This window comes from Typopeltis vanoorti, chromosome 3 (assembly GCF_054136105.1).
Source record: "Typopeltis vanoorti isolate ZY-2024b chromosome 3, IOZ_Tvanoo_1.0, whole genome shotgun sequence".
Lineage (NCBI taxonomy): Eukaryota > Metazoa > Arthropoda > Arachnida > Uropygi > Thelyphonidae > Typopeltis > Typopeltis vanoorti.
The window spans coordinates 16,047,344-16,075,282 of record NC_143551.1 but is presented as its reverse complement, the minus strand read 5'-3'; the positions used below and the strand labels follow the sequence as shown (position 1 = coordinate 16,075,282).

Below are 27,939 nucleotides of genomic sequence, written 5' to 3'. Positions count from 1 at the left end.
GAATAGATGGCATCAATGGCATATCATATTCAAAACGAGGATATTAGGAAAAAACTTGACATTGACAGCATCCAAGAATGCATTAGCAGAACTAATCCTGAGATTAGTTCTGCTAATGCAGAACTAATCTCAGGATATGGTCACTTAAACAGAATGGGCGAGGAAATATTAGCAAAACAAGTGTTCTCTGCCAGGTTGGCAGGAAAATGATCCAGAGGAAGACCAAGATATAGGTGGACTGATACGGTACAAAGTGCCTTAGATGATAGAAATATAATATCTGATAATGTTGGAGTCTTGACAAGTAATAGACTGATTTGGAGGAAAATTGTAGATAGGAAGTTAGTAACAATGTAAATTTTTCATGTAGTACTATCATATCCTATATACCCCTTGAGGGTACATGGCAGGAATTTGATGATGATGTAAATGATATCATTTGAACAGATTGAGGATCTTCAGTTGTTTGCTGATGATGCAAAGTTGGGAAGAATATAAGTAGCACTGCTGATGTTAATTCCCTTCAGGAAGATTTGAACAGACTTTTGACTTGGACAAAGCAGTGGGGTTGTAGTTGTACCATTAATAAATGCAAGGTGTTGAATTTTGAAGTGCAGAAACAATGCTATGTACTATATTGATGGTGCTGTACTGCAGGAAGAGGATGAGATTACAGATTTGGGAGTAATGATTGACAGTAGACTGAAGTTTAGAGATCATATTGCTAGTGTTACAAAGGCTGCACATCATAGTGCCACTATGATAAGATGTACACTGACATGTAGAGATAAGGAGGTAGTTGTGCCACTGTGGTGTGACCAGTACTGTGTAAAGTACTGGTCACACTACCTTGGACTAATGTACTCAAATTTGGTCACCTAGATTTCATTGTGATGTGGAAACACTGGAGAAGGTACAGAGGTGACAAACAATGACAATATCAGGACTTTGGACTGCTGGCTATGGAGAGAGGTTGAAAAAATGTGGATTGCAGAGTTTGGTGGTTAGGAGGAAAAGAGGTGATATGATGGATCAATGAGAGAATTTTATTGGATTAATCCAGATGAGATTATATAAAGAGTAGAAGGCAAGAGAGGAAAGATCAGAGGCCATCCCTGGAAGTTATGTAAGAGTGTGATGTACGAGGGTGTGAGGAATAGATTTTTTACATATAGAATTGTGAGTGAATGGAACACATTACTGAAATATGTTGTTAATGTAGGGAGTGTTAAGGATTTTAAGATTCAGTATGATAAATATGTTGCATTTGAATGAACTTCCCACCCTCCATGAGTCTGTCAACTCCATGGAGAGAGTAATGATAATAATATAATAAAACATGGAGAACATGCTCAAACAAAAAACAGTACTCAGACTTAAATTCCCCAGTGCTATTTCAATCACCTGTCATTTTCAGTTCTTGCATAATCTGTTCCTCCACTGCAGACATGAGATTTCTTACATAACATAGTTCTCAGCTTTACCATCACAAACAAATAAATATATTATTATTATTGCACCCTCCATGGAGTCAGCAGATTCATCGTGGGAGGTTCATTCAACTGACAACATATTTATCATACTGAATCTTAAAATCCTTAACACTCCTTGCATTAACTAACATCACTTGCTTCACAGACAATTATAAAATTGTCTCCATGTAAAAAAAATCTACTCCTCACACTCCTCTTTACCAGGCTCTTACACAACTTCTGAGATGACCTCTGGTTTTTCCCCTCTCACCTTCTACTCTTTTTATAATCTCATCTGGATTAATCCAATAAAATTCTCTCACTAACTTAAACGTCGCTATCATATCACCTATTTTCCTTCTAACAACCAAACTCTGCAATCCACATTTTTTCAACCTGTCTCCATAGTCAGCAGTCCCAAGTCCTGATATTGTCTTAGTCCCTACCTCTGGATCTTCTCCAGTGTTTCTACATCACAATGAAATCCAGGTGACCAGATATGAGTACAGTAGTCCAAGTGTGGTGTAACCAGTGCTTTATACAGTGACACAACTACCTCCTTATCTCTACATGTCAGTGTACATCTTATCATAGTGGCACTACAATGTACAGCCTTTGCAACACTAGCAATATGACCTCTAAACTTCAGTCCACTGTCAACCATAACTCCTAAATCTGTAATCTCATCCACTTCATGCAGTATAACGGCACCATCGATATAGTACACAGCTTTATATTTTTGCTCTCCAAAATGCAACACCTTGCATTTGTTAAAACTACAACCCCACTGCTTTGTCCAACTCAAAAGTCTGTTCAAATCTTCCTGAAAGGAATTAACATCAGCAGTGCTACTTATAATTCCTCCCAACTTTGCATCATCAGCAAACAACTGAAGATCCCACTCAATCCACATGATATATTGTTTACAAGAACAAAACCCTGGGGCACGATTATCCTCCTTTTTTGAAACCATGCTCCATCATACACAACCTGCTGGTACCATTCAGAGAGCCAATCTCTGATCCATCTAACCAATATATTATCTATTTCCAACCTCTGCAGCTTGTACACCAACTTATCATTACAATCTATCAAACATTTTTGCATGTTCAAGAATATCACTGTATATGATTCTTCCTTATTATTATTATTATTCAGGTCTCCATGGAGTCAAAAGACTCATCGCGGGAGGTCCTTCCTAGGAAACACAAAGTCTATCAAGACTCATCGCCAGAGGTACCTCCTAGGAAACACAAAGTCTATCATACCACTCCCTGAACTCATTGACTGCTCTCACTCTCACCACTCTATCAGGTAATGCACCTGACGGCCTAATCACTCTCCATGCAAAGAAACCACCCCTCACCCACACCTTCCTTTCATAACTTCCAGGGATGGCCCTTATCATCACTCCTTCCCGCTGTTCTACCAAGCGAAAGAACTCCCCAGTGTCAACCCTGTAACCACCTCTCAACAGTTTAAAAGTCTCAATCATATCACCTCTCCTTCTATCTACCAAACGCTACAGTCCACATTCCCTCAGCCGATCCTCATAACTAACATTACATAGTCCTGAAACCATCCTTGTCATCAGCCTCTGCATCCCCTCCACAAGACACCCGTTACTCTCTCATAAAATGCAAGTCAATTGCTAAAACAGGACCTACCCTTTACAAATCCATGCTGACCATCATAAAGAATGCTATGTCCATCAACCTAATCTTGAATTCTATTCCTAACCAATCTCTCCAACACCTTAACCACAACCACAGTTAAAAAGACTGGTCTATAATTGAAAACACCTGTTCTAGAACCGTGCTTGTGGAGTGGTACTATTTTGTCTTTTTTCCACTCCTACTGCAAGAATTTCATTAAATAAATAGGTTAAGGGCATAGCCAACTGTTGAACACATTCCTTAAGAATACATGGTAATATGTCATCCATTCCCAGAGCCTTATTAACATCTAATCCAACTAACACCTGATTGTTTCACTTCCAATTCTCCTAATACTTACCTCCCTTCTATATAATGCACTGCATGTTTAATCCAAAACATTAAAGTCTCTAGTTGCTTAAGTCACATGCTGCTTAAGATATTTATCTCTCAGAAATTCAACAAACTCACTATCCTTGTTCTCATACACTATCTCCTCCGTCTATTCTATATTCCTGTAATTAAAGTCTCCCATCAGGATCACCTTCTTTTTACATACCTAACTAATTTATCTAAACATTTCAAATTCAGTATTCTCTGCATTCCCTGGCCTATAACAGCATCCTATCAGATATATATATGTGTATATATATATATATGCTTATAAAGTACTCGTTCAATAATTTCACTACATCCTTTGCAACTGTTATTCTGTTGCCATGACTATCCCACCAGTGTCAACCTGCCATAATTATTCTCTCTCTTGCTTGCCATATAACAGAAAAATTCCCTAGAATTAACCTTGGCCTGATAAGCCAAACTCCCCTCATACTGCACCTTTTCTTTCTTTACCATGCTCATCTTCTAACCTGCACTTTATACTCTTCATGGATCCAATCATCACTTGTCTTGTACCTCCTCCATAGCATTTTCTTTTCCAGCACAAATTGCTTGATTTCACTCCTACTCTATTTACTCACTTAACCCTCGGTATGCAGTCATACATTGCTTTTGTCAGATACTGCCTTATGAGTTTCCATGCATTGTCAACATCTTTTCCGCTCAATTCATCTATCCAACGTACCGATGCTAACTGACTACAGAGCTTCCTATAATCATCCGCTATATACTTCCACGTATATCCAATTTTGGCAGTAATCTTTTCTTGTTTCATCGCTTTCCAAACAAGCACCTCTTGATTACTCTCACCAACTGACAGTAGTGTCAATACTTCATTAACAACTACATCTTGTGAAGCTATCACCAAATCTAAAACATTAAAGCCACTAGATGCTTCAATCACATACTGCATAAGATATTTATCTCTCAGAAATTCAACAAACTCACTATCCTTGTTCCCATACACTATCTCCTCTTTCTATTCTATATTCCTGTAATTAAAGTCTACCATCAGGATCACTTTCTTTTTACATACCCAACTAATTTATCTAAACATTTCACAATCGGTATTCTCTGCATTCCTTGGCCTATAACAGCATCCTATCACATACATATATATATATATACTAACCTGTTTATTTCAATTTCACACCACACAGATTCAAAATTTGTGCATGCACTATCAACTTCCACACTTTGTGGACACAATCCTCTGCAATCGCTAACAGCACTTCCCCTCCCTCCTCTTTTCACATTTCTATCCTTCCGGAAAATTATATATCCTTTATTTCTATTCCCGACATCACATTCTCCTCAGACAACTAAGTTTAACTTATTCCAATTGTCTTTGGGCATACTGACTTAATCAATGCAACAAACTCAGCACTCTTGTTTCAAATACTCCTTACATTTGTCCACAAACATAGCAACCTCTGTGTCCTTAAGGCCATTCTACCAGCACAAACATCCTCTATTCTAGTTGCTATACCAGACTCCTCTCTTCAGTCTGACCACTCCCATTTCCATGATCCTGATTTCCATTCCTACCCGTCTCATCCTGATCTTTATGCATTCCATCGCCTTGTGCTGCTGCTACAACCACACCTTCATCCTTATATCCATCTTCATCCTGTCGTACAATCTGTTTAATTGTGATGTCCCGCTGCACAAGTAGACTCTGATCTTTCATTTTAGAAATTATGGACTTTACAACCATGTTATAAATAACTCTTTCAATTTCCAGACATTTCGATCTTCATATTAAGATCATCATCTGGAGCATATACAAATATACAGGACAAGCTGAGCTATTACATACAGTAAGCTAGAGAAACAATGATTTGATCACAGGTTATTCTACTGGCATGACCTCTAGTGAAAAAAAAAATTACAAATTAATTATTTAAAAACTACATCAAGCTAAATTTTATTTATGATAACATGAGCAAACATCCTTTTTTATAGATAGTTTTCTTTCAGTAACAATGATGTCCTATTTTAGCATTACAATTGTTATTTTTGATTTAGGATCCTGGATTATCTACAGTCCTGTTTATAGTTACTCTTAGAGAGGAAGGTTCCGTGGGTCGAATATGTGCCTTCCATATGTTTGGGATTTTTAGACCATCATTATTGTTCAGATTCGGGTGGTTGATAATAATCTCACAGGCTTCCTTAAATTAGCAATCATACCATGTTTTGGTCTGATGTAAACAACTAGTGCTTTTCCAGTCAGTTCTGTGTAAAGTGTTCAGGGCATGATCAGAAAGGCCAGCTTCACCACAGTTATTATATTTAATGTGTCGTTTATGTTCTTTTTGCCTGATAGGAATTGAACGTCCTGTTTCCCCTATATATGGTATGTTACATATGCAATAAATGCAGTATACTCCAGGGTAGGCCAGCAGAGGAAGTGGGGCTTTGAATGAGTTGAGTAAGCTTTTTAATTTTGCAGGAGGTTTAAAGGCAGCTTTGAGGTTGTATTTTTGTAGTATTCTGTTTATTTTATCTGATGTCCTTTTAATATAAGGAATGGTTATATTTTAATTGTAGTCTGGTTTATCTTTGTTTTTTATTGAGGTCTTGTAGAGAATTTTGTTAATAGTGTTTTGGCTGTAACTATTTTTTAGATGAGTATTGCCGATAAGTTTAAATTCGTCTTTCAGTGCATGTTCACTGGAGCAGATCTTCAAAGCCCTGTTTTTTAGAGTATTAACGACACCTAGTTTTTGTGCTGGGTGGTGGTAGGAGTCTATGTGTATATATTGGCCAGTATGTGTCGGTTTCCAGTAAACAGTGAAGGAAAGATTGTCAGAAGGAAGATGCGTGACAAGTGTATCTAGAAACAGAAGTGTGTTCTGTTTTTCAATCTCAATTGTGAACTGTATGCATTTGTGTTGTTTGTTTAGGTGGCTAAGGAAGGTGTCTAGTGGCCATGGGACTAGATCGCGAAAACATCGTCAACGTATCTAAGCCAGACTTTGGGTTTTAAAGGAGATGAATCTAAAGCATGTTGCTCAAAATGTTCCATATAAAAGTTAGCAATAGGGGGATAATGGCAAGCCCATGCCTGTGCCTTCTTTTTGTAGGTAGAAAGCGTTTTGCCATACAAAATAACCAGAATGTAATACATGCACAAAGAGGGGCATGATATCTGGAGGGAATTTGTCCTGTAAAAGAAGGATTGTGTCATTGATTGGGACATTCGTGAAGAGGGCAGAGACATCAAAACTGACTAATAAATCATTTTTTTCTAATGTAATGTCTTTGATAGTTTTATGAAGTGTTGTGTGTTTCTGATATAGGAGGGGGAATGACCTATCAACTCCTTGAGTGTTGCCGCTAATTTCTTGGCTAGGTGATAATTCAGGCTATCTATCCCTTCGACTATCTGCTGGAGTGGTGTGTTTTGTTTGTGTATTTTTGGTAGCCTGTAAATTCTTGGGGAACGAGCGTAGTGCGGAAATAGTTTTTTTTTTTTTTGCCGTATCTTCGGGCTATGTGGTAATTGATTTAAGTAGTTTACCTGTTTCCTTTTTTATTCTATTGGTTGGGTTGTAGTTAATGAGTTGGTATGTATTATTGTCTAAGACTAGCAGATTCATTTTTTCTAAATGATCGGTTCAATTTAGAATAACGGTGGCACTTCCTTTATCAGCTCTAGTTATTACAATGTTCGGATTTGCTTTTAATGATTTCACCGCTGTTAATTCGTGTGATTTATATTATGATTTATATTTAAAATGTTGACAGTTTCTAAACGTATTTTGTCTGCTATGTTATTTGGGATGAATCTTGAGACCTCTTTCAATATTACAAATAAAATCCAGTTTTTATCGATCTGGGTGCTACAGCAAAATTTAGACCTTTGTCAAGTACCGAGAGTTCATCTTTGTTTAAAGCGTGGTTGATAGGTTAACTACGTTACTGTTACTTGAAGGCGATTGGTGGCTCCTGTTGTTTCTTGCTTCTGGTTGGTTGTTATCCTTCACTGTGGAGAAATATGAATCTGTCTGTCGGTTTTGTCGATCTTTTAGTCTATGAAATTTGGAAATGAGATTTTCTTTCTTCGTCTGAAGGATGTGGTTCTCCGTGTTGTCCATAATCTTTTCGAGGATCATCCAAATATCTGCATTCAAGTAACTTGAAAGTTCTGATTTTACATTTTCAACCTGGTTTTGAGTAATAACGGTTAAGTTATTTATAGTAGCCTGGATCTGTTCTCTGAGTAGCGCTTTCTCTATGTGGTGGTATATTCATTGCGCCTTTGTTGAGGTGAATTTTCTCAAGTTTGATGCAGTTCAGAATGATATTGCTGTCCCTACACATTAGAAAAAGATGATTTATTAGTCAGTTTTGATGTCTCTACCCTCTTTATGAATCCCAATCAACGACATAATCCTTTTACAGAAAAAATTCCCTCCAGATATCATGACGCTCTTTGCGCATGTATTACGCTCTGCTTAATTTGTATTGCAAAATGCTTTCTACCTACAAAAAAAAAAGGCATAGCCATGGGCTCGCCATTATCCCACCCCTATTGCTGACTTTTTTTCTGGAACATTTTGAGCAACATGCTTTAGATTCCTCTCCTTTAAAACCCAAAGTCTGGCTTACGATGTTTTCATGATCTGGTCCCATGGCGCCAGACACTAGACACCTTCCTTAGCCACCTAAATAAACAACAAATGCATACAGTTCACAATTGAGATTGAAAAACAGAACACACTTCCGTTTCTAGATATACTTGTCGCATGTCTTCCTCCAACCACCATCTAACACAAAAGCTAGGTGTCATTAATACTCTAAAAAACAGGGCTTTGAAGATCTGCTCCAGTGAACATGCATTGAAAGACGAATTTAAAGTTATCAGCAATACTTATTTAAAAAATGGTTACAGCCAAAACACTATTAACAAAATTCTCTACAAGACCTCAATAAAAAACAAAGATAAACCAGGCTACAATAAAACTATAACCATTCCTTATATTAAAGGGACATCAGATAAAATAAACAGAATACTACAAAAATACAACCTCAAAGCTGCCTTTAAACCTCCTGCAAAATTAAAAAGCTTACTCAACTCATCCAAAGACCCACTTCGTCTGCTGGCCCACTCTGGAGTATACCACATTTATTGCATCTGTAACATACCATATATAGGGGAAACAGGACGCACAATTCCTATCAGGCAAAAAGAACATAAACGACACATTAAATATAATAACTGTGGTGAAGCTGGCCTTTCTGATCATGCCCTGAACACTTTACACAGAACTGACTGGAAAAGCACTAGTTGTTTACATCAGACCAAAACATGGTATGAACGCTAATTTAAGGAGGCCTGTGAGATTATTATCAACCACCCGAATCTGAACAATAATGATGGTCTAAAAATCCCAAACATATCGAAGGCACATATTCGACCCACGGAACCTTCCTCTCTAAGAGTAACTATAAACAGGACTGTAGATAATCCAGGATCCTAAATCAAAAATAACAATTGTAATGCTAAAAATAGGACATCATTGTTACTGAAAGAAAACTATCTATAAGAAAGGATGTTTGCTCATGTTATCATAAATAAAATTTAGCTTGATGTAGTTTTTAAATAATTAATTTGTAATTTTTTTTTCACTAGAGGTCATGCCAGTAGAATAACCTGTGATCAAATCACTGTTTCTCTAGCATACTGTATGTAATGTAACTCAGCTTGTCCTGTATATTTGTATATGCTCCAGATGATGATCTTAAAATGAAGATCGAAACGTCGGGAAATTGAAAGAGTTATTTATAACACGGTTGTAAAGTCCATAATTTCTAAAATGAATGATGATCACTGTGCAACGCTAAAAGAAAGTATAGCATGTGATCATTTAATACATGAACTTCTTGACTGTGCCCTCTAATAAAACAATAGCCTTTCTATATGCACAACACCAAATCCATTCAAATGCAATCTCTCAACCTTAAACCATTCCAGCTTTCCTTGAAATTCACTCCACAGTTAAAATAAAATATTAACTGTTTTGTTTAAATATGTAAAGAGTATGATCTTTTATGAAAAGGAAAAAATGGTTAATTTAAAAATAACTATAAAGTAATATTCATTCTCAACATAACTGAATTATTAAATGACATCTAAATGTTAACATTATTTTATAAGAAATGCCAATTAATTATTAATATTTAACTCACATTTAATTAATTAAATAGTACTGACTTCGAACACCACAGGAACAAACTAAATATGATAATTTATTAAGTGGCTAATATTTTTCTGGATTTCAAAATGACATCATTCATAATCATCAATTCCAGATAGCATATGGAACAGTATGCTATTACCACATCGTTATTAGCTTCCAATCAACAAGTTTCTTCTAAATTAATCTGTTATTTGTCAAATCTTGCATCTCCCCTAAATCATTATTAAGTGCATGAAATATACTTGGATCTAGGTTCTTGTGGTTCTTTGTCCTACCATGCTGATTGAAAACCTGATTCCCCTTAGATTACCTATGCTCACAGTTCCTTTTTAATATCTTCATTTTGAATGATACTTCTATAGTTCACCTCACTAATTTTTCTCACAACTGTCATATCTGTTGTTTCTCTGATCATTTTTTTTTATTTTTTATTTTTATTTATTTATTATTTCTTTTTATAACTTAATTCTTGGATCCAGTAGTTAATGGTCTGAGGATTAGGTTAAATTGGAAAGAACATGGAATATACAGTAATGGATTTCTTATGAAGCCATGTACATGGAATTCACCCAGCTCCCAGCAAATCAATCCTGACAGTGTTTCATTTCCTACTACTCAGACTCCCTTCAGACACAGGTGCAGAGTACTAGTAGTAAGATCAGTTGCTAGATCAAGTGGATGCCTCATAAAACGTGTTATTGTTAGGTTCAATTCAGGATATTATCTTGCCAGTTTGCAGAATTACTGCTTTGAACATCCCCTGAAAAAGATGGAATGTCTGTGATGTCTGACATAATTCTGAAAACTACACTCATATCGCATACTGAAAGAAAGGGAAAAAATGAACTGGGTCTATGCACTGGGAGTGCAAACATGATTTCTGGTGATGAAGTTTCTAACAAGCAAAGTGTTGATATCATCCTGAGAAATAAACTCATCTACCACCTAGTGTCTGATATAGCACAGAGGCTTGGCCTTTCCAATGAGGGATGTGGAAGACACATCTTAACTCATACTTTTATTGGTTTGCTCCTATATAGTTTCTGCAGTCTGATGGTCGTATGTCTCTTGGCTGAAAGATATACCCAAGGTTACCAATTGTTCCATGAACATGAAGATGTAGGCAGCATATCTGAATGCTGCAGATAAACTATAGATTTCAGCAGATGCCACTTGATCTTGCCTGAATATAAATTAATATCAGCATTTTAGACTTCCAAGGATTAAACCTAGACTGCGGGGTGCTTAAGGGTCAAAGCTGTATAACTGAGAGGAGACCGCCACATAGCCTTTAAAGGAATGCGGAGAACCGACCAGGGCTTCTGACCTAATGTCCAATCCTCACCTTCTCGTGGTGCACCCTGTTGGGTATCTACTTGGATACTGAACGAACGAGGATGGGCTGGCAATTTAGGATTTAGCCAACCAAATTGTATTCTTATTGGTTAAACCAAAATAAAAAATGATGGTACAACATGACAAAATTTCATGCTGGCTGGGGCATCGCCCAGTTAAACAAGGCCCCTATTGTTTTCGCCAGGGAACCAGGGCGAACAGCGAAAGGTCAGCTACCGGAACAAATCTGAAAACAAACCCCAACTCAACATCACCAGAGTTAAAGATCGGTACTATCAACGTAAGAAGCCTGAATGGCAAAGAAATGGAGCTAACTGAGGAATTAGATAAGTACCAGATCAACATAATAGGGGTAACGGAAACAAAAAAGACCTAAACTGGTGAGATCTTTCTGAGCAATAAATACAAAATGTTATATTCAGGCAATGACAATCAAGGAAAAGAAGGAGTAGCCATAGTATTCAACACAAAATACGAGGCTAAACTTCTTGAATGGCAGTCAGTCTCAAGTAGAGTAATGTGGGCAAATATAAGAATGGGGAACTGGACAATGAGACTTATTTGTGCCTATGGTCCCACAGAAGGTTCTACTAAGGTAGAAGTGGAGGAATTTTTTTGAGTCTTTAGAAAAAGCAACTGACACAATGAAAAGTTGGTCCTTGTTGGGGATCTAAATAGCAGAGTAGGAAATGATTGCGAGACACAAAAATATTTTGGGAAAATTTGGAGAAAAGAGCAAAGCTAATAATAATGGCAAATATCTGTTGGATTTCTGCTCAGGACATGGACTGGTTATTACTAACACCATGTTCCAACATAAAAATGTTCACAAATTCACATGGAGAGAAGAGGCAAGAAATAAGAAAAGTCTCATTGACTATGTTATTGTTGATAGTGATGTTTTCTCCCTGGTGCAGGACACCAGAGTGTACAGAGGATTTGAAATTGGAAGTGATCACTATTTAGTCTTGAGCAGGATAAAATTGAATTTCATTTTGACAAGAATAACATGTAAGAAAGTTTTAAAGCGAATAAAAGTTGAGCAGCTCTCAGATGTGAACTGTAGACTAAAATACACAAAGATTATTGAAGAAAAAATGAAAGAGTTTGAGAACAGGAATCAAACCATGGAGATTCAGTGGCAAACTCTGAAGAAAACATTGATTGATTCTGCCAGAGAGGCATTTGGTGACGTTGTCTACAAGGATAAAAAAACCAGAACTCCCTGGTGGACACAGGAAGTTAAAGAGGCAGTGAAGGAAAAGAAGAAAGCATATCAACAGTTCCTGTCAAATAAGTCAGCTTGTGCTCTTAGAGAATATAGACAAATGTAAGAAAGCTAAACACTATGTAAAACTAGCTAAACAAAACTCATGGGAGGACTATGGCAAGAATATAGAAAATAAATATCAAGAAGGTGGCAAAATATTCTGGAGGTTGTTGAAGAAGCTTAGGAATGGAGGAAAGAGAGCTGTAAAAGGAGTTAGAGATGATAAAGGTGACATGAAAACGGGAGAAAAAGATATCCTAGAAGTATGGAGTGATTACTTTGAAAAACTGCTAAATGAAACAAGCAGTGATGACAGCACAGTGGTAAAAAACACTGACCAGGCATGCAGTCAGGAATACATATCCATACTTGAAGTAGAAAAAGCCATCAAAGGCTTGAAATGTGGAAAGGCAGCAGTAGATGATATTCGACCAGAAATGCTGAAGTATGGTGGTATAAGAGTCTTACAGTGGCTGCACTGCATAGTTAAGAAAGCCTGGACCCGATGATTGGAGTAGAGCTCTCATAGTACCCATATATAAAAAGGGAAATAAAACTGCATGTGAGAATTACAGAGGTATTTCCCTACTGAGTGTTCCTGGCAAGATCTATGCAAGTATACTTGAGAAACGGTTGAGAAGAATTGTGGAAGAAAAGCTTGGTGAAGAACAAGCTGGATTCAGGCCAAATAGAGACTGTCAGGATCAGATCTTCACTTTACGACAAATAGTCGAGAAAGCATGGGAATATAACAAAGATCTGTATTTAAGTTTTGTCGATTTGGAAAAGGCATATGACAAGGTGCCAAGAGAGAAGCTATTCAATACGCTACAGTTATATGGTGTCAATGGGGCATTATATCAAGCAATACTTCGTCTTTATTTGAGTTGTAAGTCAGCAGTTAGAATTGAAGGAAGTATAGGAAGATGGTTTAATGTTAAATCTGGTGTGAGACAAGGATGTACATTATCCCCTCTGTTATTCATTATCTATATGAATCACATTATGAAGGAAAGTGGTATTAAACATGATATCAAAATTGGAGATGTTAATGTCAGCTCTTTGCTTTATGCGGATGATGTTATACTTCTAAATAAATCCACTACAAGTCTGCAAGATTCTCTGACTAAATTGAACAACTGTTGTAATAGATATGGTATGAAGGTCAGCAATAAAAAGACAAAGACAATGAAAATAGGCAGAATCATTGAAAATGTCAACTGTGTTGTGAATGGAGAACCTGTGGAACAAGTAAAACATTTCAGCTATTTAGGCACGATTTTTAATGAAGATGGTAAATTAAATATAGAAATAGACAACAGAATTAGCAAAGCTGGTATGGTGGGAAGTCAACTGAATAAATTCATATGGAATAAGAGAGAAATTAGTCGGAACACTAAATTAGCTGTATACAAGACAGTGTTGAAACCAGTTTTAACTTATGGATCTGAGAGCTGGGTCAGAAGTAAAACACTTGACCAAAGACTAGATACCGCAGATATGAGAGCCCTGAGAAAGATTATAGGTGTGAACAGATGGCATCAATGGCAATATCATATTAAAAACGAGGTTATTAGGAAAGAACTTGACATTGTCAACATCCAGGAATGCGTTAGCAGAGCTAATCTCAGGTGGTATGGTCACTTAAACAGAATGAGCGAGGAAAGATTAGCAAAACAAGTGCTCTCTGCCAGGTTGGTAGCAAAACGACCCAGAGGAACACCAAGATATAGGTGGATTGATACGGTACAAAGTGCTTTAGACGATAGAAATATAAGATCTGATAATGTTGGAGTCTTGACAAGTAACAGACTGATTTGGAGGAAAATTGTAGATAGGAAATTAATAATGATGTAATATTTTTCATGTAGTACTATCATATCCTGTACACCCCTTGAGGGTACATGGCAGGAATTTGATGATGATGAAACCTAGACTGCATCTACTGCAACTAACCTTGGCTATCTACAATGGTAGCACACATCTTTTTATATTCATCAACGTGAATGTTAATAGTTCTTTCTGTCTGCTCTTAGTACACCAAGTTGCAGGCACAAGACACTTTATATATATGACACTCCTAAATGTGTTCAAGGATAGAATCAGACCTTTTAAAATTTTTTTTTTTTCCAGTGGTCAGGCTAAGGTTAATGCATTTAGATTCATCTTGCTTTTGTGTAGTGTCATGGTGTGTGTGTATGTGTGTTTTATTTTTATTTTTATTTTTGGCTGATTAGTGGGAAATTTTCTGGAACTGCAAAATCGCTATTATAATCTTATTTCCACTGGCACAAGAACTAAGAGGAAAAAAAATCTCACTGCATTAGGTTGAACAAATTTGTTTCAAGGTTTACCACTGTGCATTCTGTTGTTTAAAGTTGTCATCCAAATGTTTACAACTACTGAACTGAACAACTTTTCCACTATGCAACATCTTATCCATTTCCTAAAATTTATGAATGAAAATTATTAAATTATATTTTAGTTTATTGAAATAGATACTTATTACCTGAACATTAGCAAATATATGGTGTTTCACCAAAAGTGAATGCAAACCAAATGGAAATATGTAAATAAAGATTATTATTTGATGATAATATTAAACATGCGTTTGTCAAATTTCACTTGCATGACTAAAAATTTAACAAACAAACAAAAAAAAAAAAGTGCATAGATATCGTGTTATTGTATTTTTTTTTCCTCCCTGAGATATAAAAAGCACACATATTGATGTGTAAATAAAATGTGCAAAGTGAAATAACATAGCATCATGAATCATAATGTAGCCACCATGAGAAAGTTTTTTATGTCCTATTTCAAATATAAAAAAGAGATGGAGAAAACTGATATCTTATCTGAAAAGAGTGATAAATCAAACAAATGATTTTCTGAACTTTGGATGACTGGATAATTTCTGATATGATGATTATGTGTTCTTGACATATATCTAGATGACTAAGCAGCTTATCAGAATCAAGTTTTGGTGCAGCTATTTCTATACTCTGCCTTCTTGAAAGAGAGTTTAGTATAGAAATACCTAATTTTTCTTTAGCATTAAAATCTTCAACTGATTAATTACTTTTAGATAATGAAGGAATGTTAAATTTCTTTTAAAATAACAGTACAAGAGGCTATCTATATATTATTATTGTAATGTTATTTTATTTATAAGTTTCTTAATTATGTCACTTAGTTTGAGATATGTCAGGGTTTTTTTTCTAAAATCTTTGTCTATCACCACTCTAAACTCAATAAACCTATGATAAGCTAAATCAGCTTCCAGCATATAATGTTAAAATAACATTACAAACGTTATTTTTAAGTTGATTAAGAATCCATTCAAGTACAGAAATACCAACAAATATAATTTATAGAAATTATGCATTCTTCAGCACTAATTCAGATGTAATGCAATATATATGCTATAACAAAAATAGCACTAGTTCAGGGATGGATCTTCTCTCTCTCTCTCTGTCATTTAAACTGGTGCACATATGAACTTATAAGTACCTAAATTACTTCAGACATCAAATACTTCTTATTTAGTACTATTTAACACTATAATCTGTTATACCATGTACTTACAGTAAATATATTTGATCAGTGAGTTTGAAACTAGAATTCCTAAAAAACAAGAATCATAACATGAAATGAATGTTTTGTTTCTGAAATTTTTAATACATTCACAATTTATATATAAAGAATTTCTGTAATTATAAAAAACTGAGCAAAAAAATTATTTTAAACTGTTTCTGTGAATACTGTTTGCTTACATACGACAAATGAAAAGGATTCAACTTTCACCTTTATGTATGGTTTGAAAGATGGAAAGACAAGTTTTGTTTCTTCAAAACTATATATTCATAAAAGAATGCAGTAATTTCTTCAAGGAGTCTCTCAGTCATTTTTTTTTCTGCAATTAAGAGCCATAGTCCTGCACTTTCGCAGCATGCTCACTAACACATTAAAACTATGGGGAATTTTCTGTAAGAACAGGATATGCAAAAGAGCAACTCCATAAGATTTTTTTTTTTTTAGTTTCTGACACAAACTTGATGATTTACCTGTATCAGGCTGGGTTGCCTGGAGAAGGTAATTATGAGAGCACCCTCTTCTGCATGATGAGGGCCACACAACAGAAATGGGAAGGGGCTTCCAAATGCCATTTTTCCCAGTTTTCCAGGACTCTTTGGGTAACTGTGGTGCCAAGTAAGGATCTATTATCACTTCAATCAGTACCAAAGACATAATGAAACAAATAAGAAGTTTAGATAGTGTTAAAAGTCTTTTTTTTTTATAACTCATTTCTAATGTAATATTTAAAAAGTTATTATATTTAATTATATAATGTATAGAGGTGACCTAAGTTATGTTATTTGAATTAACATTATTAACATAAATATGACATTTACACACACACACAGGCAATTCTGAATTTCAAGTGATTTCCTAAGAATTCATGTTATTTATTGTTGCATAGTTTTTCTACAGAAAATACATAACATCATCAGTTTTTACTAACAACAAACTATTTTTCAGCTTTTAATTATAAGCACAGGCAACTCTTTTAGCATACTAATGGGCAAGGACACACAATATACACCCTCTCCCTGTCAATCAACCTCGCCTTCCCAGTGTGGTTATGTTTTCATAAAAGGCACTCTGGGGAAACCAGCAAATATCCCTACTACAAACGGGATACCTTTTCAGTTAGAGGAAATGCCAACTAGACACTAGGTAGCAGATGTTCTTCATTGCCAGGTAAAATATCCCCACCCGGCTTATTGCAGATAAGAAATAGCAAATGCCATGTGTGATTGATACCCTTCAAGGTCATGAAAAACATATTTATTTTACTACAGGATGGCTATCAGTTAGTGCACAGGCCCGAACCTGTCAGTAATGAGTCAGGAGGCTTCATGGTCAACTGATGCATAATCCTATTGTCACATATTCTGCCAAGTTGTGCCTGAAGAGGGAGTCCGAGTAATGGTATGTGGAGAGGCACTGTCAAGACCACTGACACTGGTTTCTCTCTGTATGGAAGTCATGTCCAAGAGTATCTTCTCTCACTGCACATCCCCACTATATCCTTCCATCTAATCAAACTTTTCATCAAACCCATGAAGACTCTCACAAACAATAACAGTTACACTGTGATAAAAGTGAATCTCTCTTGTAAACTAATCCCATTAAAAAAGTCACACCAACCAGTCACAACATACAGACCATACCAGAATCTCTTCAATAAAAATTCACTTCCGTGTCCACTTTACTTACATCCATGGTATTAACATAAATGATATCCACCACTTGCAGTCTCTTCCAGACCAGACATCTTTTTTGACAAAAACCCAGATCTCTGCTACTACTGTCCACCTCCAGTAACCAAACTACATGCACTTCACGATTCTTTTCACCACAAGGGTGGCACATGTGCCTTTATAAAATCTGACATAGATTTTATAAAGCCTGCCAGAGAATGGCTAATTTTAGAGTACCCTGCTTTTGACCTTCTCTAGCTCAAGGTTTCCTTGCCCCATTAGTAAATTTCATTTGTTGCATTTACAAGTCTCCAAACACTAATAACCAATCAGATTTCTTCACATTCCTTTCCATGAAACTTGACCACTTGCAATCATGCTATCCAAATAGTGAGGTCATCCTCCTGGGTGACCCTGATGTCTGCAATTCCAATTGGCTTCCCTACTTCAACACCATTGACCAAGCAGAAAATGAAGCGGAAGTCTCTGCTATAAGTAATGACCTAACACAAATTGTACATCTACCCACTTGAATCCCTGATAACCCTCTTCACTCTCCAAATACTCTGGAGATTTCTTTTTGACCAGTTCTCCTTCCAGATACACCACAGAGGTCACCTCTCCTCTTGGCAACTCAGACCACAATCTCTTACATCGGTTCTCTCACACAGAACATCCTCTCCTCTCCTCCAACCACTCCTGACCTCACATCCTCTGCCACTACAAAGGAACCAAGTGGGATGACCTCCAGAATTTCTATTCCTCCTTTCCTTGGTTTTACTGTTGCTTCCACTTGCCTAAAAATCATGCTGTGAATGAGTCACAGAACTTATTCTCACTGGTATGAAGTCCCTCATCTCCCATGCAACCCATAATCCACATCCATTTTCCAAGCCCTGAGTCAACCAAAAGTGTACTAAAGCAGTCAAAGAAAAAAATATATCTTACCACAAATGGCTTATTTCAAGAACTCCAGCTTCATACTCTGCCTACACCAAAGCACATAACATATGCAAAACAGTCATCGGTAGATTCAAATCAGATCTCAAATGCCACTTTTGGATGATATTATTATTTTTAATGTGATAAAATTTTTATCAAGAACATAATATTAAACAATCGCAAAGTTTGTAGACTATAAAAATCATGTATGAATGGAGACCGCGTGAAAGACATCAGTGCTTGTTCACAGCATGTGCGACACTGACGAATGCGGCCGGCGCCTGAAAGATACGACTAGCGGTGAGGCGTGAAGCGGGACGGGAATACGTACATATAAGAAACCGCATAACTCCGGATTCACACAAGTCAGGGTATGACTGTATATATGTGTGTGTGTATATATATATATATATATATATACATCCCAATGCACAGAAGCAATCTCATGTCTTCCTATTCAAAACAGGATGATAGATGTCTACCATCAAACTACCGACCAACTGCCATCAATTCTGTCTCCTCTCCAACATAATGGAAAAGTCATCAATAGCCAACTACTCCCCTACTTAGAGGCCCACCAATTAATAAGAGACCACCAGTACAGATTCTGCCATTCAAGATCCACAGCTGACTTTGCAGCTTACATTACTCACCACTGGACACGTACCATGGAAATGTTTGGAGAAACTTGTGCTGTCATCTTTGACATTTCTAAAACTTTTGACCATGTGTGACATCAAGGCCTACTGAACAAATTGCCATTCTTTGGTCTCCCTGCCATCTTCTGGAACCTGTACTAACTATTCCACTACTTAGAGGCCCACCAATTAATAAGCAACAAACCAGTACAGATTCTGCCATTCAAATGGATAACTTGCTTTCTCTCTGGTCATTCACCCTGAGTCACTGTATATGGCTACCTCTCTTCGAGCTTCACCACCAATGCTGGATTTCCTTAAGGCTCTGTCCTATCACCTACTGAAAATAACCACTATCCCATCCACAGCTTTGCAGACATAGTATTCTCCACTCATCCTGCTCATTTTACAAACCATGCAGTATTCTGACATCCCAGGCTACAAGATTATCAACAACTAGTGCCTTAAATATTGATCTACATAATATCTTCCAAATGAGGCAAGGACAACCTTGTTATGTTCAATGCCACCAAAACACAGTCTTGCCTTTTCTCATGCAAAAGAAATCCCAGCTCACCTACTCTTACCCCCAGCTTGGAATAACATTTATCTCAAACCAGCTCTTTGCTTGGACTAACGTTTATCTCCAATCTTTCTTGGCATAAGCACATCAATAGTCTCCTCAGCATCCAAGAAACTTGACATTCTACTTCATTCAAGAGCCTATTTTACACTTAGGCAACTCTTCACTACATAAAAATCCCAAATCCATCCATGATTAAAATGCTGCTCACATGTTTAGGGTGGTGCACCTAAAACTTCCCTTAAAATCCTTGATGTTGTCCAGCATCAAGCAATAAAAGCAATTAGGCTCATTGATGATCTCTCTCTTATAGATTCACTTCAACCTCTATTTCACATATGCAATGTTTCAGCACTGTTCTAAAGTCTATTCTGTTCCAGTGAATGGGCGACCATCATTACTCCACTTTCTATTGCTCCTGTTAATACAAGAGCTGCAGCTACCTCATGTGCCTATAGGTCCTTCAACCTCTCATGTATGAGATCAATATAAAAAATATATAAAAGAAATACAGCATATGTACTTATCATCGAAAAATTTTTGTTGTGTGTGTGTGTTTTTTTGTTTTGAGTGGTGGTGTGGGTTAAATTTAATTAAATCTTATAGTTTTAATCATGTTTTATTCATGATTAGGAGAGGCTCAGGAGACAGCTTGCAATGGTAGCATGGAATGAGGAATTGGGTGGAAAGGAGATTAATGCTGGGTGCTATTTAAGAACTATCTAGGTAGAAGCAATGTGTAAATGTATTTGAAGAGTCAGAAAGTTAAATAAGATAGGTGTGAAATGGATGAATGAAGAGATCAAGCATGAAATACAGAGAAAGGCATTATGGATGCAACGTAAGATGAGTGGTAATAATCAATTTCATAAGGACAGGCAAGGAGGGTGACTCGGTTGGTAAGAATAGCAAAAGAGCAGAACAAGCAGCAGTTAGCTAATGAAGCCAAAAAAAAAAAAAAAAAAAAAACCTGAGGAGTTCTTTCAATATAGCCAGCAAATAAAAGAATAATTATGCTAAGATGACACTGACTGGAGAGAATGATATAAGGACAACTGCTGCAGAGGATATAGTTGAGATATTTAATGAGCAGTTCATAAAGCTCTTTCACCTTGTGAATGTGAAATCATGCACAGTTTTGAGAGCAATGGATGAGGAGGAAGAGAGACTGACTATGAGTGAGCAAGAGGTACATGTGGAACTGAGCAAACTGGATGTTAAAAAGTCTATAGCAATTGATATATCACTGCATAGCTTGAAGGAATGTGCCAGTAAGTTAACATCTGCCTTGGCATATTTGTTTAATATGAGTTTTACATTTGGTTCAAGTTTGGTTAAGGTCAAAGAAGATTGTATCACTTCATAAGGGAGGTGACAGAACTTGAGCATCAAATTACAGGCCCACCTGTGTAGGTGTTGGAAAGGCTAGTGAGAACCAGAACCGGATTGACCACAGATTGACCTTGCAAAGGTTTTTCATAGGTTACAACATAAGTTGATAGTCAAACTAGAGCAGATGAGGTAGGATATGGGTTATATTGGGAGTTGTCATGTAATTTAGCACTCATGTAGAATTAGTGATTTTTTGTCCTTTTTATTGTGCGTTTTCCTTGGAAAATCAGTGTATTAGTGTAGATTTTTTGTGTTTATAAAATATTTAGTATCTTTATAACATTTTTATTGTGATGTTCATTGTGATATTGTCGGCATGGCACCAACACAACAAACAATGGTGGCAAAGACCATATTGTCCGGTAATTTGAATTTACAGGATTTTATTCAGTGAAGTGTGTGTGTGTTTGAAATGTATTCGTTGAAAAAAATTAAAGGGTATGTGGAAAGAAATTGAAACCAGAGAGAGAGAGAGAGAGAGAGAGAGAATGTATTTAGTGTTTCAAAAGTAAGTGTCTGTTAGGTGAAGCAAACACAACAAATACCAACAGTAAGATGGAAAATAATGTTATTAATGTTAAACATGCAGCCATGGAAATAAAGAAGAATGAAATGGAAATTAATAAAGAAATCAAGTACTTAAATGTTGTCCTTCACAGGACAAAGTGATAAAAATTCAAAAAATTGCAATTAAAAAAGGAAAGCAGCAGGTGATCCAAAGGAATAATAAAGACCATCCGAACAAGCAAGAAAAACAAGTTGAGGAGAAAATTACGTATAGGGACTTGATGATCAGGGGAATACTTAAAGTGTGAAAAAATCGTGTTTCCCGGGTGCAGAAATTCACTATATTAGCCATGCCATCTGGATGCGAGAAGATAAATCAAAGGAAATGATTGTCTTGGTTGGTACGAATGATTTGAGAAGTGAGAAGTATTTTATGAGAGAAAATGTAAAGGAGTTGTTAGAAGAGGCAAAACTGAAAAGCAACAAGATGAAGATTGTACGTCTAATACCACACCACACCACGATAGAGACAAACTGAGGAGGAGGGCATTAATAGCCAATGAGTCTATATGTAGAATTTGTGGATCTGTAGTCTCTGTTTGACAGAAAGAAGGATTTGTACAATGCTGATGGACTGCATCTAAATGGTTTTGGTGTTAGGTGTCTGGAGAGAGCTTTGTTCACCGAGCATGCTGAAGTACAAATTCCGGGAAACTTAAACAATTAGGATGGAAGCAAGTGAGTTTGTGTGAAGGTGCCCATGAGGCGAGTGAGTGTGAGAATGACCAAGTGAAGAATTTAGTCTCTCAAGCAAAAATATTGAATAGGTTAATCAATTCAGAAAGTAAATGGGGTGGGGGACAGATGCTGTAGTTTTGCTATACTAATGCCAGAAGTATTAGGAACAAGAGGGAGAAGTTTTTGGCACTGGTTAGGGCAACCTTGCATGAGAGTTGGCTAACAGCAGATGCTAGTTACAGGGATTGAATGTGAAGGGTTTAGTATTTTCAGGAAAAAATAGGATGGGAGAGAATTACTGTCGATGATATACTGCAGATGAATTGCAGCCAAAAAAAGAATACAGGAAGAATGACTATGGAAGATTAACCTTAATGAGTGATGATGGTCACAAGGAGACAGAAGCAGATAAAATAGTTGAGTTACTGAGTGACTATTTGCAAGGGTATGTCATCCTAGTGAGGTTGCTGCTTTGACATATGTGACAGACACTAGCATGGGAACAGAGATGAAAGAATTAGAGGTTCCTAGGATATTGCATAATCTCAATGTAAATACAGCTGTGGGATTAGATGGGATAATAGCTAGGGTTCTGTGAGAATGAGCAATGGAACTAATAATGCCTCTAAACTAGGTAATATAAACCTCGGCTTTTGCAGAGTTCTAAGAGAGTGGAAAGAGGATAAAACAATTCCCTTGCATAAGAGAGGTTCAAAAAACTGCAGTAGCAAATTACAGACCATTCAGTATCTCAGGCATGGTGGTAAAAAGTACTAGAAAAATTGGTAAAAAAGAGAATTCAAGAATGGATAGATAAAAATATCATACTTCATGTTGGAGGCTTAATGGATTTTTTACAATACTCAAAAAGAATTAAAATAGAATTTAATACTTCCTATATTTCGTCCTAGTCACTAGGACATCTACGGGGATTACAAAAACAATTAATGTAACATATGCACAAATAACAAACAATACTAAGCCCAACCACGTGGGTGACACTAAAGTCCTATCTAGGTAGAGCGCCCTCTAAGGGCAGTAGTAGGTGGCCTGGAATGTAAGGTGGGAACTCTGGTGATGAGTGTTTCCCAAATCTTCGGAAGCTCAATGCAACCATATTTATTGAGATTTGGTTGGTTTTTGAGAGCTGCTGCTGCTTCTAAGAAAAGTCTCTCTTTCTTGAATTTGCTGTGGTGGAGCATGGTGGCTATGGCCATTCAGGCTTGGCTGACCATGTTTTGGACACCACCCACAGAGTATCATGGAAGAAAACCACCATGCTCCACCACAGCAAATTCAAGAAAGAGAGACTTTTCTTAGAAGCAGCAGCAGCTCTCAAAAACCAACCAAATCTCAATAAATATGGTTGCATTGAGCTTCCGAAGATTTGGGAAACACTCATCACCAGAGTTCCCACCTTACATTCCAGGCCACCTACTACTGCCCTTAGAGGGCGCTCTACCTAGATAGGACTTTAGTGTCACCCACGTGGTTGGGCTTAGTATTGTTTGTTATTTGTGCATATGTTACATTAATTGTTTTTGTAATCCCCGTAGATGCCCTAGTGACTAGGACGAAATATAGGAAGTATTAAATTCTATTTTAATTCTTTTTGAGTGTTGTAAAAAATCTATTAAGCCTCCAACATGATGTCCTCACAGCACTTAAGCCTCTACACACGAAATATCATACTGTTTGAGGGTTAACAAGACTTTGGGAAGAGTCGGTCATGCCTTAGTAATTTATTAACTTTTTATAATAGAGTAACGGCTAAGTTGGATAAAGGAAATGGCTACACGAAGATTTTGCAAAGGCATTTGACAGAATAACATATGAGACTTATGCAAATCAGAACAAAAGGGGATGAATATGACATTGGTTAAGTAGATAAGAGGGTGGCTGCTGGACAGATATGAAAAAGTGGTATATGAAGGGACAGAATCGAGACAAAAACAGGTGACTAGTGGTGTGCTGCAAGATTCAGTACAGGACCATTGCTATTTAATTTCTACATAAATGATATAGGATATAACCTGAAAGGAAATATTCAGTTGTTTGCTGATGATGAAAATTAGGTACAGTTAATCAAGGTGATGTGGAGAGCTTGCAAGATGATTTAAATAGGCTGTCAGTATGGGCAAAAGTTAATGGGTGTCAGTTTAATCTCGAGAAATGTAAAGTTATGCATTTTGGGAAAAATAGATTACAAGTTGTGTATCATGTTGATAGCACTGTACTCCAGCAAATAGAGGAAGCTAGAGATTTAGGGGTAGTGGTAGACAGAGAGTTAAAATTTAGATGACATATTGTTAAAGTTTAGAGGACATATTGCTAAAATTACTAAGGTTGCCCATAAGATTACTTAGCTATTGAAGACCACATTAACAAGTAGAGATAAGAAAGTTATTCCTCTTTATAAGGCCCTGTGTAATCCAGATGCGGGCATATCAAGCCCACATCTGGATTACTGTGCTCAAGTCTGGTACCCTGGGGATGAGGAAACAATGGAGAGGATTCGGAGGCGAGTGACCAAGATGGTGAGTGGCCTGTGGAATGTTTTCAATGAGGACAGATTGAAGGTGTGTGGATTGCAGAAGCTGGTTGATAGGAGAAAAAGAGGAGATATGATAGAAACATTTAAGTTGCTTAAAGAGTTTTATAGGATAGATGCAAGGGACCAGAATAAGGGGTCATCCCTAGAAGTTGAATAAAGCTCTGGTTAGTAATAGTGTGAGGACTAGATTTTTTGCTTGGAGAGTTGTAAATGAGTGGAATGGGTTGCCAGAGGATGCAAGTGCTTTATCTGTTAATGGGTTCAAGGAGAGGTACAATAGATTGTGTGGATACATTGGGTCTCCCGCGATGAGTCTTTGATTCCATGGAGGTGCCTGTATAATATTAATAATAATAATAATAATATTAGACTAGTACAATGGATTGAAGGTTGGCTATCAGATGGACATCAGCAAGTTGCTTTAAATGCAAGTAATCTTAACAAAGAGTTCTCAAATCATATTTTATTTAACAATATGAAATCAATGAATCCATAATATCCATTAACACATTTGTGCTAGGCAACGTACGCACATGTGTAATCCACCAGGAGAACAAGTATTAGCATATGTATACTACTTCTGTGTTGGGTGATTGCATTTTCATGCTTATTTTCAAGTTCATATGGCATGTTAGTTGCAACTTTTTTGGTAAAATTGTATTTGTAAAATTAGAATTTCTGAAATGTCTTAATTATATCAAAAATCTCAAATGCAATTCAAACTGATTTCCAGTTATATATATATATATATATATATAAAATATGCATAAGCATCTATGTTTGCTTCAGAAAATTTGCTTTACATAAATTTTGTGCTTTCTTTACTCAGTGACTGCATTGTAAAGTTGTTACATATATTTTCTTCAACTGAAAATTTGGCAGAGGATGCTAGAACAAATATCTTTAGCTAGATAGTGTTTGGCACTACAATAAAACTGTTTCCAACATGCATGTAGCATTGCATTGGTGGGAAGGACATGATTTTCATTATCAGAGGGTCCTTCCAGTTGTCTCTAATTACACAAATTGTTGCTAAATATAATACATACTGTAAATGTCTCTGTACTGCATTTAGTGATACTATAAAACTACTTGTTTTTCTTGCTTCTGCAGTATAGTGTCTGCAACTGCCACCACCACTAGTAGTTTCACAGATAATCACAAACATAAGTGCCTACAGCAGGATTTGAACACCCAGCCTTTGGGCAGGAGAGTGGATATGCTAACCACTCAGCCAACCAATCCAGCAAGAAGTTATAAGAAGTGAACTGTGTCCATTGATCTCCAACAAAATACTCGAATTTGTAAGATCTCTCTTATTGATAAGTCAAAAGATAAAAAAAATGTAAATGAACTTATCATCATCATCATCAAATTCCTGCCATGTACCCTCAAGGGGTGTAGGGAATCTAGGAGAATCAGGATGTCTCAAGGTTCTGTACTGGGACTAAATGGAGATATTCAGCTGTTTGCTGATGATGCAAAACTGGGGAGGCCAATAGTTGATAAACTTGATGGAGACATCATGTAGGAGGATTTAAACAAATTGGCAGAGTACATAAAGAATAATGGTTATTAATTTAATACTGCAAAATGTAAGGTTATGAAAAGATTATGTGGTATATACTGGACTGAAGGAAATACTAGATTGCAGGAAATTAGTCTTTAGAGCACAGTTTACAGACAATGTAAAAATAAATAAATAAATTACAAAAAAAATATATAAAAATGACAAAAATGAAAAAAAAAAAAAACGTTCCTTGCCCATCCACAGTACAAATGTACTTTAGGTTTAGTAATAACCTTTCGTGGATGGTAACCACATAAAAATATGCTTAGAACCACCATATCTCAATCAGTAATGATGATGTAAGAAAGACCTCATACAGAGAGGACAAAGTTTTTTTTTAAATAAGAATCATGGGTTTTTCATCCCACAAACATTGACTTTCAGATAGGCCCAATTAATACTACAATAGATCAGTAAATCCTAACACATTTAGAAATGATGCAATAAAAATGAGCTTGATAATTTGCACAGTCTTTAATAAAAATACTAAAGAATTAATTTTGATTAATTTCATTCATTTCAAATGAATTCAAGTCTATTATAAGTTTATAATTTTTTGTTGCTTGAAGGTTATTTCTTGAACTACAGTTGACTCTCACTATAGTAAACACCATTATGACACTCACAACCAACTACTGAAAGTCCTGATCACAGCTCCCATAGTTACTGTTATGCTAAAAGAAGTTTGATATTTAAGATCAAATGATAAAGTACATTTTTTTTAGGACAAGTAAAAATTTCAGTTATTTAGACACACGTTTTAGTGAAGATAGCAAATTAAATTTGGAAATGGACAGTAGAATTAGCAAAGCTGGTATGGTAGATAGTCAACTGGATAAATTGATATGGAATAGCAGAGAGATTAGTTAAAACACTAAACTAGCTATATACAAGACAGTGTTCAAACCAATTTTAACTTATGGATCTGAGAGCTAGGTTAGAAATAAAACTCTTGATCAAAGACTGGAGACCACAGATATGAGAGTCCTGAGAAAGATTAGGGGACTGAACAGATGACATCAATGGCAGTATCATATTAAAAACAAGGATATTAGGAAAGAACTTAACTTGTGAACATTCAGGAATGTGTTAGCAGAGCTAATCTCAGATGGTATGGCCACTTAAACAGAATGAGAGATGCAAGATTAGCTAAACAAGTATTCTTTGCCAGGATGACAGGCAAAAGACTCAAAGGAAGACCAAGATGTAGGTGGAATGATACAGTAAAAAAGTGTCAGAAGACAGAAATAGAAGATCTGATAACATTGGATTGTTGACAGATAACAGGCTAATCTGGAGGAAAATTGTTGATAGGAAGTTTGTAATAATGTAACTTTTCATCTAGTGCTATCATAAGATCCTGTACACCCTCTGAGGATACGAATTTGAT

The 27,939-nt window shown here is 36.3% G+C and overlaps 1 protein-coding gene across 3 annotated transcripts in view; it reads right to left on the bottom strand.

Moving 5' to 3' along the window:
- Positions 1-27,939, bottom strand: part of Zip48C (Zinc/iron regulated transporter-related protein 48C) — a 245,670-nt gene that overhangs the window by 177,762 nt on the left and 39,969 nt on the right. The window contains exon 5 of one of the 3 annotated variants that reach the window (XM_090415478.1): positions 16,426-16,587. The exons of 1 other annotated variant lie outside the window; for it this stretch is intronic. In XM_090415478.1, coding sequence (XP_090271604.1) covers positions 16,426-16,587 — 162 coding nt within the window. Of the gene's footprint in view, positions 1-15,946; positions 15,986-16,425; positions 16,588-27,939 lie in introns of all 3 variants that reach the window. One more of the 3 variants, XM_090415479.1, reaches the window with a different exon arrangement.